The sequence below is a fragment of the Trachemys scripta genome, chromosome 2 (genome assembly GCF_013100865.1).
Source record: "Trachemys scripta elegans isolate TJP31775 chromosome 2, CAS_Tse_1.0, whole genome shotgun sequence".
In the NCBI taxonomy this organism is placed as follows: Eukaryota; Metazoa; Chordata; order Testudines; family Emydidae; genus Trachemys; species Trachemys scripta.
The window spans coordinates 107,851,039-107,864,146 of record NC_048299.1 but is presented as its reverse complement, the minus strand read 5'-3'; the positions used below and the strand labels follow the sequence as shown (position 1 = coordinate 107,864,146).

At 43.5% G+C, this 13,108-nt stretch overlaps 1 protein-coding gene across 3 annotated transcripts in view; it reads left to right on the top strand.

Annotated features, from left to right (window-relative positions):
• Positions 1-13,108, top strand: part of PTPN3 (protein tyrosine phosphatase non-receptor type 3) — a 279,790-nt gene that overhangs the window by 95,542 nt on the left and 171,140 nt on the right. For all 3 annotated transcript variants that reach the window (XM_034761382.1, XM_034761381.1, XM_034761380.1), the window contains 3 exons: positions 7,827-7,934; positions 8,014-8,056; positions 9,218-9,296. In XM_034761382.1, coding sequence (XP_034617273.1) covers positions 7,827-7,934; positions 8,014-8,056; positions 9,218-9,296 — 230 coding nt within the window. The remainder of the gene's footprint in view (positions 1-7,826; positions 7,935-8,013; positions 8,057-9,217; positions 9,297-13,108) is intronic.

The window sequence follows — 13,108 nt, the reverse complement described above, 5'->3', positions numbered from 1 at the left end:
GTATTAGAGTTTGACTTATGGGTATTTACTTTGTATATTTTGATATATGATGACAATTTGTGTTTCAATGGTTATAAAGCTTTAACTTTTTGAATCTCAACGTCTACTAGCATTAAATAATTGTCTGACCCCTCCATAATTTCCATAACTATGAAAATGTAATCAATAAAATGGAAAGAAATTCTCAAAACCCATAATATTTGTGCACCTGTGAATATTTAAATAAATAAATATAGAAAAAATTTATAACACTAAATGTTGATATTGTCTGATGAACTTGTGTAAAAAAAAATATATATATTGAATTCTGCCAAGCCTGACTATGTTGGAAGTTTGTACCTCTGGACTTTTACAGGTGAGAGACTTGCAGAAAAGCATTTAAACTTGCTTTTTCGTGTAAAAAGAGTTGTCTATATTACTTTCTCTCTTTTGTGGTATTGTTTCTAATCTAAGCTGCCCTTTTCTGAATCTGTTTTTTGGAACTGTGATTTTTCTTTTAAACTGGTCATTTTTTAAACAAAGCATTCCTTGTGAAAGTCAAACTTATCAAGCATTAATAACTTAAGAATAACTTCCCTTGAAAGCCAAGTGGCAAGTGATGTTTCTCTATTCCCCTGGTATCCACAGAGATGGCTGTCAAATCAGAGTTGACTCTGCCTGTTGAGCATCTTGGAATCTTTTTTGACATGCATTTACATGTAAACCTAAAGACCATAAATAGTCTCTGAGAGTTAGTGCTTGCTACTCAGCCAAGCAAGGCTGAGTGTCTTAGTGCTTTAGTACACATTTTTAACTTATTTTTCTTGAGTAGACCAAGATCTATAAAACAAGGTTTAGAGGATGTTTGAATCAGAATGAAATTGATTTCATTTGTGTACTTGAATTTTTTTATTTCAGCAATATCAGAAAAATCTTGTTAATCAATAGCTGGGTATATTTTGAGAATCAATTCTCTAGTCATTTCCTCCCCCCACCCCCTGAGTAAGACTGAAGTCAGGTTTTTCACTGAGGTTGTTGGGTTGTTATGGCATGCAGTTTCAGCTGCACAAGGAACTTTGAGATGCCTTAAACTTTACCCCACAGTTTTTCAGAGAAGGGCATTGTCATGACATATCTACAGTAATGTTGTAATTTATAATAGTGGCAAAGACATCTGCCATGCAAAGGCTGTTTTTTGTCATCTTGTGTGTTGTCCCAGGGAATACACATTTTAATTTGTTAAATAGGATTGTAATATCTTCAGTGCTGGAACTTTCCTTGTAGGAAATACTGAGTAAGATTATGGCACTTATTGTGCTGAGTCTTATTGCAGTAGCTGCACCTTTGTGGTCTATTCTTTCGTTTGTTTTTCCTCAATTTTATCTTCTGTATATATTTTTGTATTGTCCCCTACCCTTCTCTCCTTTTGTTTCCATCCTCCACTTGGTCTTCACATCCCGTCATTTTGATTATGGCAAGGATTTTTCATGCCATTCCAAGCAGCCCAATAGCCCATTTTCCCGTTCAGGAAGCATTTCATAGGCTTCTCTCTAGAGTCATTCATTATCATATGGACAGCAGACCCTTGTGGAGAGAATTGCTGTGTGGCCTTATCTGGGTGAAGGAACACAGAATGGCTGGTCATATACTGATGCTTGATTGCAGATTTAACTCTGGAGAGGTCTCTGTGCACCTTGTAGGAATCTGGTGTGTCTGTTAGAAAGGCAGGCACATGTCATGATGCAAGCACTGATGGGGAACTGAGGCACATGTTTAGTCATTCATTCAAGGTTGCACAGAGTGCCAAACATAGCCAGGAACTGGACTAGTTGGGGGTAAGGGGCTGTGAAAGCGGTATAAATTAAGGTGCGTGGGCCTTGAACAACACATGGCAGGATTGCAAGGGAGGACGCAATGGGTGTTATTTTTTCTGAAGTGAGGCTCAATTTTCAAAAGAAAATACCATTATAGAACTGTGACTTTGGTAGAAAGTGAGGTTAGGGCTGTCATGGGGGAGAAGAAGAGGAAGGTGTAGAGCAGTGGTTTTCAAACTTTTTTTCTGGTGACCCAGTTGAAGAAAATTGTTGATGTCTGCGACCCAATGGAGCTGGGGCTGAGGGGTTTGGGGTGTGGGCAGGGGCTCAGGGCTGGGGCAGGGGATTGAGGTGTGGGAGGGGGTCAGGGCTCTGGGCTGGGAGTGCAGGCTCTGGGGTGGGGCTGGGGATGAGGAGTTTGGGGTGCAGGAGGGGGCTCCAAGTTTCGGGGGGGTCCGGGCTGGGGCAGGGGATCGGGGTACAGGCTTACGTCCGGCGGCTCCCTGTCAGTGGTGCAGCCAGCATGCAGAGACAAGCTTCCTGCCTGTCCTGGCACTGCATCCCACTGCACGGGAAGGTCCAGCCTCCTAGGCGGAGGCACACAAGCAGCTCCGTGCGGCTCTCGCCCACAGGCACTGCTGCGCCCCCAGCTCCCATTAGTCAGTTCCAGGCCAATGGGAGTGTGGAGCCGGTGCTCAGTGTGGGGGCAGCACGTGGAGCCTCATGGCCCCCGGCCTAGGAGCCAGATCTGCTGCTGGCTACTTCTGGGGCACAGCGCAGTGTCAGAACAGGTAGGGACTATTAGTTTTTACTGGCCAGCCACCAGAGTCCCTGGATGCTGAGCAAGGCGACCCAGTGCCCAGGACTGGGTCGTGACCTGAAACTTTGAAAACCATTGGTGTAGAGTGTTGCACTGTGCTGTTAAACTATCACCCAGAAGAGACTGCATTTACGGTAATTTATTGGTGAGGGATATACATGTGTATATAATAAATTCCATATCGTAAGTTCTTTGGGGTAGGGACTATCATTTTCTATATGTCTATACGGCAACGAGCACAATATGGCCCCAGCCTACTTAGCCTCTAGGCACTAGTGAATATAAATATTAAAGAATATATTTAGAGAACTTGTAATCGAAGTCGAAGACAATAGCATTGTGCCCTCTAAGAAGCTAGAGGATTTTGAGTTTGTCAGCTCTACAATTATCCACATAAATCTGGAAAGTAATTCTAATAAGTGTCAGAGGAGGAAAGTAGGTGCATGGTGGAAATGTTTTGACTGTGGCAGTCCTATGTTTAATAAATCTGCCAAGTTTGTATCAATGAGGTTAAATTCAGGAGGGACCTTTTTAATGGAGGTGACTATTGTGAACACTTGTTATGAAGTGGTTAAACTGAAAAGAATGTCCACTGCCAGGTATTAAATTCTTGATAGTAATCTGAAAAGTGTGTGTGCGTGTGTGTGTGTGTGTGTGTGTGTGTGTGTGTGTGTAAAAGATGAGGTGGCCTGCATTTTAATGCCAGAATAAGTAGGAATTTTGAAAGCGCTTCATCTCTGTAGAAAAATGTTTACATCTCCTAATATTGATTTCTCCTATATTAGGATACCCTTTTTAAATGCGAGTTTTAGGAAAGGTTTCTGCGATCACAAATACGTCGTTTCATGTGGAGTGCCCATAACTTTATTCTCTACCTATTGGATACCTTATGGCCTAATCATTACACTAGGGCATTGGGGGTTAGGAGAACTGAATTCTACTTCAAACGCAACTCATTACAGTCATCTTGTTGCTTCTGTTTCCTCCCATGTAAAATGGGGATAAAAATACCTACCTTTATAAAGTACTTGGCACTTGATGGTACACTTCATCAGAGGATCTCAAAGTATGATGTGGCAAAGACTGGTCTACACTAAAAACTTGGCCAGCATAGCAATGTCAGTTAGGGTATGATTTATTTTTGGGAGTGGTGGGAGAATTAGGGGGAGACTTTATGCTGGTCAAAGCTGTAGTGTAGAAATAGTTGCGCTGGCATAAAATGGTTTTGCCAGTACAGCTTATTTCACTCAACAAGCCTATATAAACTGCAATGACAAAAGCACTTTTTAGCTGGCATAGCTGTGTCTACAGCTGTGTGTGTGGGGGGGAGGGATAGCTCAGTGGTTTGAGCATTGGACTGCTAAACCCAGGGTTGTGAGTTCAATCCTTGAGGGGGCCGTTTAGGGATCTGGGACAAAAATCTGTATGGGGATTGGTCCTGCTTTGAGCAGGGGGTTGGACTAGATGACCTCCTGAGGTCCCTTCCAGCCCTGATATTCTATGATTCTATGATTCTACATTAGAAGGGTCTTTGTCAGAAGGAGCTTACAATCTAGTATAATACCAGAGACGACAGATGGTTGCTAACAAGCAGGAGAGTACAAGGAAACAATGAGACAATATTGGTCACAATAGGCAGTGGTCTCAGCACACTAGTGGCCCAAATGTTAAGTTTTTTATAGGCATTAGTGAAAACAAGACTTTTTTGGAGGGATTTAAAGGTGGATAACGAGGTAGCTTTGGGGATGATTATGGGGAGCTCCTCCCAAGCAGGAGGGGTAGCATGAAGGTGCTTGTTTTAAAATATAATAAGGTGGCAATGGAGGCTGCCATCATGGGATGACTGGAGACATGAGACAACATCTTGGTAGTGAAAGAGAAATGATTGGGAGGGTGGGATAGGACATGAAGCTTACATTTGAAGTGATAGAGGGTGCAAAGAGAGAGGTGAATAGTCAAAGCGACAGGTTAGGAGAAATCTTTGTAGCGGTGTTCTGAATGGATATTATGAGTGGGGCAAGATTATCAAGACAGAAGAGGATGTTGCAGTAACTCAGACATGAGATGGTGAGAGCCTGGACAAGAATTTTAGCTGGGTGGATGGATAGGAAAGACCGCATCTTAGAATGTTATGCAGAGAAAAAATGGCAAAATTTAGATATAGCCTGGATGGGATGACTTCATGCGAGGTTCAAGTTGAAGATGACAACCGAGATATGGACCTGAGCAATGGGCAGGCTGTGGTGGTGTCTGCAGTGAGAAAGGAGGTAGTGCTTGGGAGAGGGACTGAGATGAAGGGCTCTGTTTTAGCCTTGTTGAGCTTGAGCTGACAGCCTATATTGCCTCTAAGCTGTGCGGCCGCACGGCAGGCTATCAAGGGCTGTCAGGTGGGGTGAGGTGCTCCTCCCCCGGTCCAGCCCAGCCCCACCGGAGCTGTTGCTGCTGGGGTAAGGCGCCCAGCCCTGCCCTGCCGGAGCAGCCGTGGAGAGGCTCCCCTACCCCAGTCCAGCCCAGCCCAGCCCAGCCCTGCCCCACCGGAACTGCTCTGGCCATGGAGAGGCGCCTCTCCCCCAGCCGAGCCCCACTGGAGTTGACGTGGCTGGGGAGAGGCGCCTCTCACCTGGCCCTGATCTGCTGCAGCAAGCCTACGCTCCAAACCCCTCCTCCCTTGCCCCACCCCGGAGCCCTCACCCCCTGAACCCCAGCCCTGAGCCCCCTCCTGCACCCCAAGCATCCCCAGTCCTATCCCAGAGCCTTCATCCCCAGCCGGAGCCCTCACCCCCCCACACCCTCTGCCCCAGCCCTGAGCTCCCTCCTGCACCCTGAACTCCTGCCCCAGCCCTGAGCCCCCTCCACCATGAACCCCTCATCCCCAGCCCCAACCCAGAGCCTTCACCCCCCCCCAGCCAGAGCCCTCACTCCCCCGCACCTCAATTCTCTGCCGCAGCCTTGAGCCCCCTCCCACACGCCAAATCCCTCAGCCCCACCGCCACCACACATCACATCCATATTGGTGTACATAAAATTCTTTCTGCACATGGATGTAAAAAATTAGACAGAATACTGCTGACAGCTATATATCTATGAGGAGATGTCAGAGGCAGGATGAGATGTCTAATGTAGAGAGGTAGCTCTGTGAGTCATCAGCATAGAGATAGTGGTTGAATTTCTGTTTGGGGTTGAAATTACTGGGAGATAAAATGTAAAGGGAGAAGAAAAGGGGACCAAGGACATAGACACAGAAAGGTAGATGAGACGGATCCTCCGAAAGATACCTTGAGACTCTCTGACTTGATTTTTCAGAAGTTCTGATCACTCACTGTGACCCAAGGTCCTCTAGATGCCACCTGGCATTCTTTGGGTCTAGTATTTACATACTAGTTCACTAAAAAGTGTAATGTAAGATCTCTACTGAAAGCCTGTGTCACGCTGGTCATCATAATCTTTGGGAAATGTATGTGCAGATTATATGTAAGGAGTTTCTGATGGATGAGCGGCTGGGGAATGCCCAGAGAACTTGGGGGTTGGGGTGAATCTATCTTCAAAGGGACGATACAGTCTGCATAGTCTGATAGGGGAGGGTTGTGTTGCCTGTGGCTGGTGGAGTCAGGAGCTGACCCCTGGCAGGCACTGACAAGGCTTCCTCACGCTAAGGGCAGGTGGTAGTGAGGCGCATCATAACTCGGGGTACTGCTGGGAAGCATCACACTCACAACTGCAGAAGTCAGTGGGAGCTGTGCTTGAACATATTAAAGTGATATCTAATAATAAGTACTCTGAAATATCAGGTCCTAGGCATCTCAAATTGAGCACCAACAATTAGTGGATACTTTTCACCTCTGTGCCTCAGTTTGCCATTCGTAAAATGGGACTAATTCTATCCCCTCACTTCACCTAAAAAAAATTAATGTTTGTGAAGCATTCAGATACTGTAGTGATGAGTGCCATAGATAAGTATATGGGGAAATCCATAATTGTCTTCAGAGCAGAGTTTGACTAGTGTGCAGAAGAAAAGGCCTGGGCATACATTGAATAATGAGAATCAAAAATATTGAGTAGTTTCTTATTAATGTAGCACCATCCTGTGGTGCATTTGCCCTGGGCCCATGAGGTGATGGGGCCCAACCAGCAGAGACCACTCCACCTATAGGCAGCCTAGTGGCCCGCTCAACCAAGCTGCTGGGGGAGGGCTCCTGCCCCTTCCTCAAGGGCTCTGAGAAGTAGGAAGCGATCCCCAGATGGGCTGCTGGGGAAGCACTCCCTTGGCCCCTCTGTAGCTACTTCTTGCCCCTGGCCCCCCAGTGCAAGTAAGATTGTGACTGAGCGGCTTGGGGCTGCTCCTGATGGCACTGCCAGGGCTTCAGCCCACACCTACCGCTCCAGTCCCCGTGAGCCTCACTGCCTGGAAAGCCTCCCGCTGCCACTTTAGATTCACTGTGCGACCACTGCTTCAGCAGTGAGGAGTTCATCCAGAAAGGTGCAGGAGGCGGACTGAGGGTTGGAGTGAGTTGCTGGAGGCCAAGCAGAGTATGTGGGCTAGGGGTGTGTGCTGGGGGTGAGGAATATGGGGGGGCCGTGTGGGGAATTCAGGCTGGGATGCAGAGTGTGAGGACTTGAGTGGCAGATATCCAGCTCCCCTTGTGGTTGAGCTGAGTGGCAGCAGGGGAAGGGTGGCAGGGAGCAGATGGGGAGCAGGACCCCTGCCCCAGGCAGTAGAGGGTAAGGTGGCGGCTGGGGGAGGATTGCAGGGGGTGACTGGGGTCCCCAGGTACCCACCCTGGAGAATGAGGAGGCTGGGAGAGGGGACCCCTCATCTGTTCTTGCACCAGGGCACTCTGGGGCCTTGTTATGCCACTGACATCATCCATCCTGTGCACTGAATGAGGCAGGGGTCCTGGAGAACAAATAGTATGTGATCATTTTATTAAAGACTGTATCACTATGCGTTCACAAGGAGGGCAGAATTAAGGTTGTATAGACAACCTAAATTCTGATACTTCTGAACTTTTGAGTACGACTTTGGCAACCTTAAGAATGTTATTTTAGCGAGAGATTATTCACATTAATGTACTCTATGTCTAATGATCTCTGTTCTGAGAAACTTTTAACCATTTTATTTATATACTAAATTTTATAACCAATTTTTCCGTTTAGATTTTTAATTAAAAACAAAAGAGTGTGCATTTCATTTATGGAGTGTTCTTTGTTTTCAGAAACAAGATACTGGTCAGGTTTTGTTGGATATGGCCTATAACCACTTGGGTGTGACAGAGAAGGAATATTTTGGTTTACAACAAAGTGAAGAGTCAGTAGATTCCCCTGTAAGTATAGTGTTAAATTTAAAAAAACTATATTTTAAAAGTTCTTTTAAAAAAAATCATCTAATTTTTCATTTCACAGCGATGGCTCGAATCAAGCAAACCTGTTAGAAAACAGCTTAAAGGTAAGATACTTTACGTAAAAATCTAACTTTTTCTGGCCTGAATTCCTCTTCTACCTATATCGTTGATTAGAAGAAACACAATTCTGAACTTCACTTTTGGGCATTAACAGTAGACGTTTTGGCAAAACTTCCCACAGTTCTTACTACTGGTTAAGCTTCAGTAGTGGTAGCTGCTCCAATGTAGATTAGACACTGTAGGTAACCAACATTACCACTCTGTCCTCTAGCTCTGGTCTGAGCAAAGTTAGACAACACAATAGTGAAAATAGTAGCTGTCTGGTGACCTCTGTACATTACTGTTCCCAATAATGTCAGCAGTAGAGGGGAGAGTAAGTAGTTGATGGGGTAAGAGTGTAATGGTTTCAAATATTTCAGGTAAAGCTCTTAGTCTGGCCAGAGTGGAGCAAAATTAGTCTCTAGTGTTTGAACTCAGTCTTTAAACAAAAAAAAATTACAGGGCATAATTATTTTTAGCATGAACTATTTATAAACAACTTCTGGTAACAATTTTTTACTCAGTGCAGATGTAGTCAAAGCTATATAATCACTAGTGAAGTTGAAACATAAATTCTGTTTTTGATCTCCTGATTCTAGCTCATTTGGTAGCTTGTGTGTGATTTTAAATAAGGTTAAAAGTTAGTTATGCACAATAATTGTTAAAGCTTTGTTACTGTTTATTTTCCACAAGAGGAAATACAGAGGATTCTCTAAATTTTCCTGATATAACATTCTTGCTTGTCTTATGAGATACTTGCATCAGGTGTATTTTCCTCTTTTTTAAGACTTTCCTCTTTTAATACCAGAAGGAATGGAATGTACTTTTTTCCAACACAAATTGCTATGTTAAAAATGGCACTGTTAAAAATATAAAAGAAGGGAACTGAATAGACCATGCTGATAACTGCTTCATGAACAGGATTGTTTTTCAAAGAAAGATATATTTGTGTGTTCTTGCTCTGAAAGTAGCAAAAGACTTAACAATATAGTGGGAGTGCGGGAATAGTGAACAGATATATTTCATGATTTCTTCCCATGTCAAAAAAAGAAAGTAAATCAGATTTGTCATATTATGTGGTTATTTTCTGTTGTAGTTTTTTCTATAAATTTTACAGAAATAAATAAAAAATAGAAATACTGATTTACTTTTGTAAAACGTTGTAGGAGGTTTTCCCTGCACCATCCATTTTCGAGTAAGATTTTTTATACCTGATCCCAACACACTGCAGCAGGAACAAACCAGGTAACTTTATTTTCAAAATTTACATTCATCAACTAAGAATTCGTAACAGTCTCTTTTTATTTTCTGATGTTAGACTGCAATTTATTCTATATATTTATTCTGAAATCTGTTTAATATAAAAGGTGTGGGGATTTGCTATTTAAGTAAAGTGTTTAGTATTTATATAGTGTTATAGGTGTGTATGATGCTATACAACTGGTCATAAGGCACAGACTGAATAGTTCCTGCCACGTAGAGCTTACTTTCAGAAGGTTCAGGCATATAGTTTAATGTGACACAAGGTGTCACAGTTAATAGGTTAATTGCATCTCTGACCCCGCCTGGTCTTTTGGAGTGTATCCTGAGTGTAGACCTCTGGCCTCAAACTGTCACCTCTGTCTGGAGGTGGTATCATATGATTCTCCTATGCTCAGAGTGGGCCCTGGTTGCAGTCCCCTGTGTATCACCCGTGATTTACCTCAGCAGATCTGCTTATGTCCAGACCCTGCAATTCTGTATCCTCTAGGGCAATAGTTACCAAACAACCTTCTTAAAGCAAGGTTTGTATTTAGAACACAAGCATTTCAGATACAACATCTAAAAAACCAAATAATAAAAAGACTATGCGTATATCTAGTTTTCCGGTGTTTAACCATCTTCCACACAGGGACCCTAGTATGACTAACTCCCTTTAGACTTTTCCGTTGAGCCTCTCTGGGTAGGTCTATGCAGCAGCTGGGAGGTGTAATTCCCAGCTTGGGTAGATAGACCTGTTCTAGCTCGGTTGGAGCTAACATGCTAAAAAGAGCAGAATAGCCACAGCAGTTCAGGCTAGCTGCCCGAAGACAACCCTGTCTGAGACCCTAGGTATGTATTTGAGCAGCTTACCCAAGCCACTGTAGACATGCTGCGATTTTAGTGTATTCCTGAACTGGGAATTTCATCTTCCAGCTACTGTCAACTTTTCTCCCTGGTCAGCCCCTGGCAACTCAGCCCTTTCATAGGAATTGAGCCACTTTTTAAAACACTGTTTATAACTCTTTGATCTGGTAACTCCTAGCTTTGGCAGAACAAAGTTTGCAACTGGTTATAGTCAAGAGACAGGATCCTTGAACCTAACAGCTTACCCCATTCTTTTAAGTGTGTGCTTGGGGGTTCTTATGTGGGAAGCCCCGTGTCACCTTCAGCTACAGACTCCCTTGATTTTGAGCCCTGTCAATGTAAAATAAACATGCTATTACCCCCAGTACAAGTTCGGTCAATAGAGTCATGCAGGAAATTCTAATAATCAAATATGCAGTAACTTCCCCTCACTGATCCAGTCGCATACCATGTTCGTAAAATTGTGACATCCCAGTATTCATAACAGTATTACATATCAGCTCTGTGTGTGTCACACAAGGAAGGCGCAACATATGCAGTGTGAGTAGTGTTGATATGAAAAAACATGAATCATGCTGGCCTTTAGCGTACCAGAAAGTCATATAGCCTTTCATTATCAAAACAGCCTGTTTCATAAGGTAACTTATTGTACTTCTAAGGGACCATATATGACTTGTGTTACAATTTTCAACAAGACTTTTATAACTGAGTTCTAATTGAGAATACTAAGGTATTCTGTTATGTGGAGAAACCATCTTACTAGAATCAAGAAATGGGAAAGGGATACACATCCAAAAATCAAACACACAATTCAAAATAGGATATAGATTTGCCTGAAACCAATAACTCTCCTCCAAAAGTGAGAAATGTTCAACTAATTCATTGCTGTTGCATGCATCACTGACTCAGGGCCCCACACATCACTGAACACAAGTAATATATGTTTGTAACAAACAAAGGGCCTATTTCTGAATACACTGACATGGAAGATCGAGATTTCGCAATGGAGTGCTTGCAGGATATGGCTCGTAGTGCTTGTTTACATGGAAAGTTAGAGCTTCGCAAGCCAGGATGTGATTTTATAGTGCACTAGCTTTCTGTTCACTGATTCAGTGGTTCTCAACCAGGGGTACACAGCCCCCTGGGAGTCTGCAAGCTGTTTTAGGGCGTCCGTGAGCCCTGAGCTGCCCCTGCCCTGCAGACCTAAAGCCAGGAGCCCCCTTGCCTTGCGGGGCAGAAGCCTGGAGCCCCAAGTCCCCCCCTCGCCCCACGGGGCAGAAGCCCCAACGCCATGAGCCCTCCCCTACCCCCCCACCACAGCTGGAGCCCCAAGTTCCCCCATGGCTGAAGTTCAGAAACCCAGCCCCCCCACTGCTAGGCCCTGGAATTTTTATAGCATGTTAGGGGGGGCCTCAGAAAGAAAAACCTTGAGAACTCCTACACTAACTGGCCCTAGGGACTCTGCCACTGCACACTAAACACCTGTAGTTAAAGCAGTAAATGCTTCCCGGAAGTATGCATTCATGTAATTCTTTCTCTTTCAACTAAATATAATCATTTTTAAAAATAAAGGTTGCACAATTAAGTTTTTGCATCTCCTGACTGTTACTTTAGTGCTTCTACAGCAACTTTGATTTGGCCAGTTTTAACACATGTAGTAGTTCATTTTTTCCTCATTTTGGGGGAGCAACCTCCCTCTTGCCCCCTCCTCCATTGTTAAGTTGCTTAATACTTTTCATTATAAAAAATGATTATAAAATTTTTCTGAAAAGCTCTAACACCTCTATTGTTGCAGCAGACCTTTGAAATTCAAGAGGGGGAAGTCCTCTGGTCAGAGAAGTTCCTTTTTTTGACCATGAAATTCCTTTCAGGTTTTGTGCATATGTATTTTAATACAATCTTTAATTAAATTATCATATACTATTTTGTAGTCTGAGACCTTTGCCTCATTCAGTGTACAGGGTGTATATACAAAGAGACAAAATTACAGTTGCATGCGCAACCATAAATCAGGCATTTCAAATGCATGATATTGTAATGTAATTCTTTTAACTTCTTTTTGCTTGTAATTATTATAGCTTATATATTTTGTAGTGTCATTACAGTTATGAAGTACAATATTGTAGCTACTTTTGATATAGGATCCTTAACTTTTTGCATTTTTTACACTTTAAAATATTAATCATGCGGTCTTACCATGGAGTGTGTCCTGTGAGCACGCTACATTTTATGAGAACAGTAGAAACCAAGTGTTCAATGTTATATCCATTGCATGGTTTACAGAAGCACTTGGTAGAAGCCCTTGGTAGAATATAGGAAATGTTTATGCCACATGGCATTACCACATTAAACCTAATTTCTTAATGTAACTAGAATATGCAATAAATAAGATAAATTCTTTACAAATGATGTAATACTGGGTGAGGTTTAACACCTACAACTTCCAATCAATGGGCCTTGTAGGTATTCATAGCCTCTCAGGTTTGAGCTAGAATGAAAATTAAAGCACAAAATAATTGCCATTTGGGATGAGAAGAAGTAGGAGTAGTTTTCCTTATGTAAGTAAACAATTATACAGTATTCCCACACTAAAACTTTTAAATTACTGTTATGTATGCTCCATGGTAAAAAACACTAAAGTGATGGTGAAATCATCCCAGAACCAATCATAATAAACCCAAGAAATTCAGAGTTATGGTTATTGTAGTGGGGTGGACACCTGCTCCTGACCCGAGGGGTTTGGAACTGCCCTGGGAGAAGGCTGGGGCAGGGAAGGCTGAGCTGATTAGGGGGAAGTGGCTGCAGCTGGGGCCACGCCCCAAACAGACTCAGCTGGCCCTATAAAGGCAGGGAGCCAGGAGCTCAGACAGAGTCTCTCTCTGCGTTCAGAAAGAGAAGGGCCTGGCTGCAGGGAGCTAAGACAGAGTACCTGAGTGGAGCAGGGCGGGGGA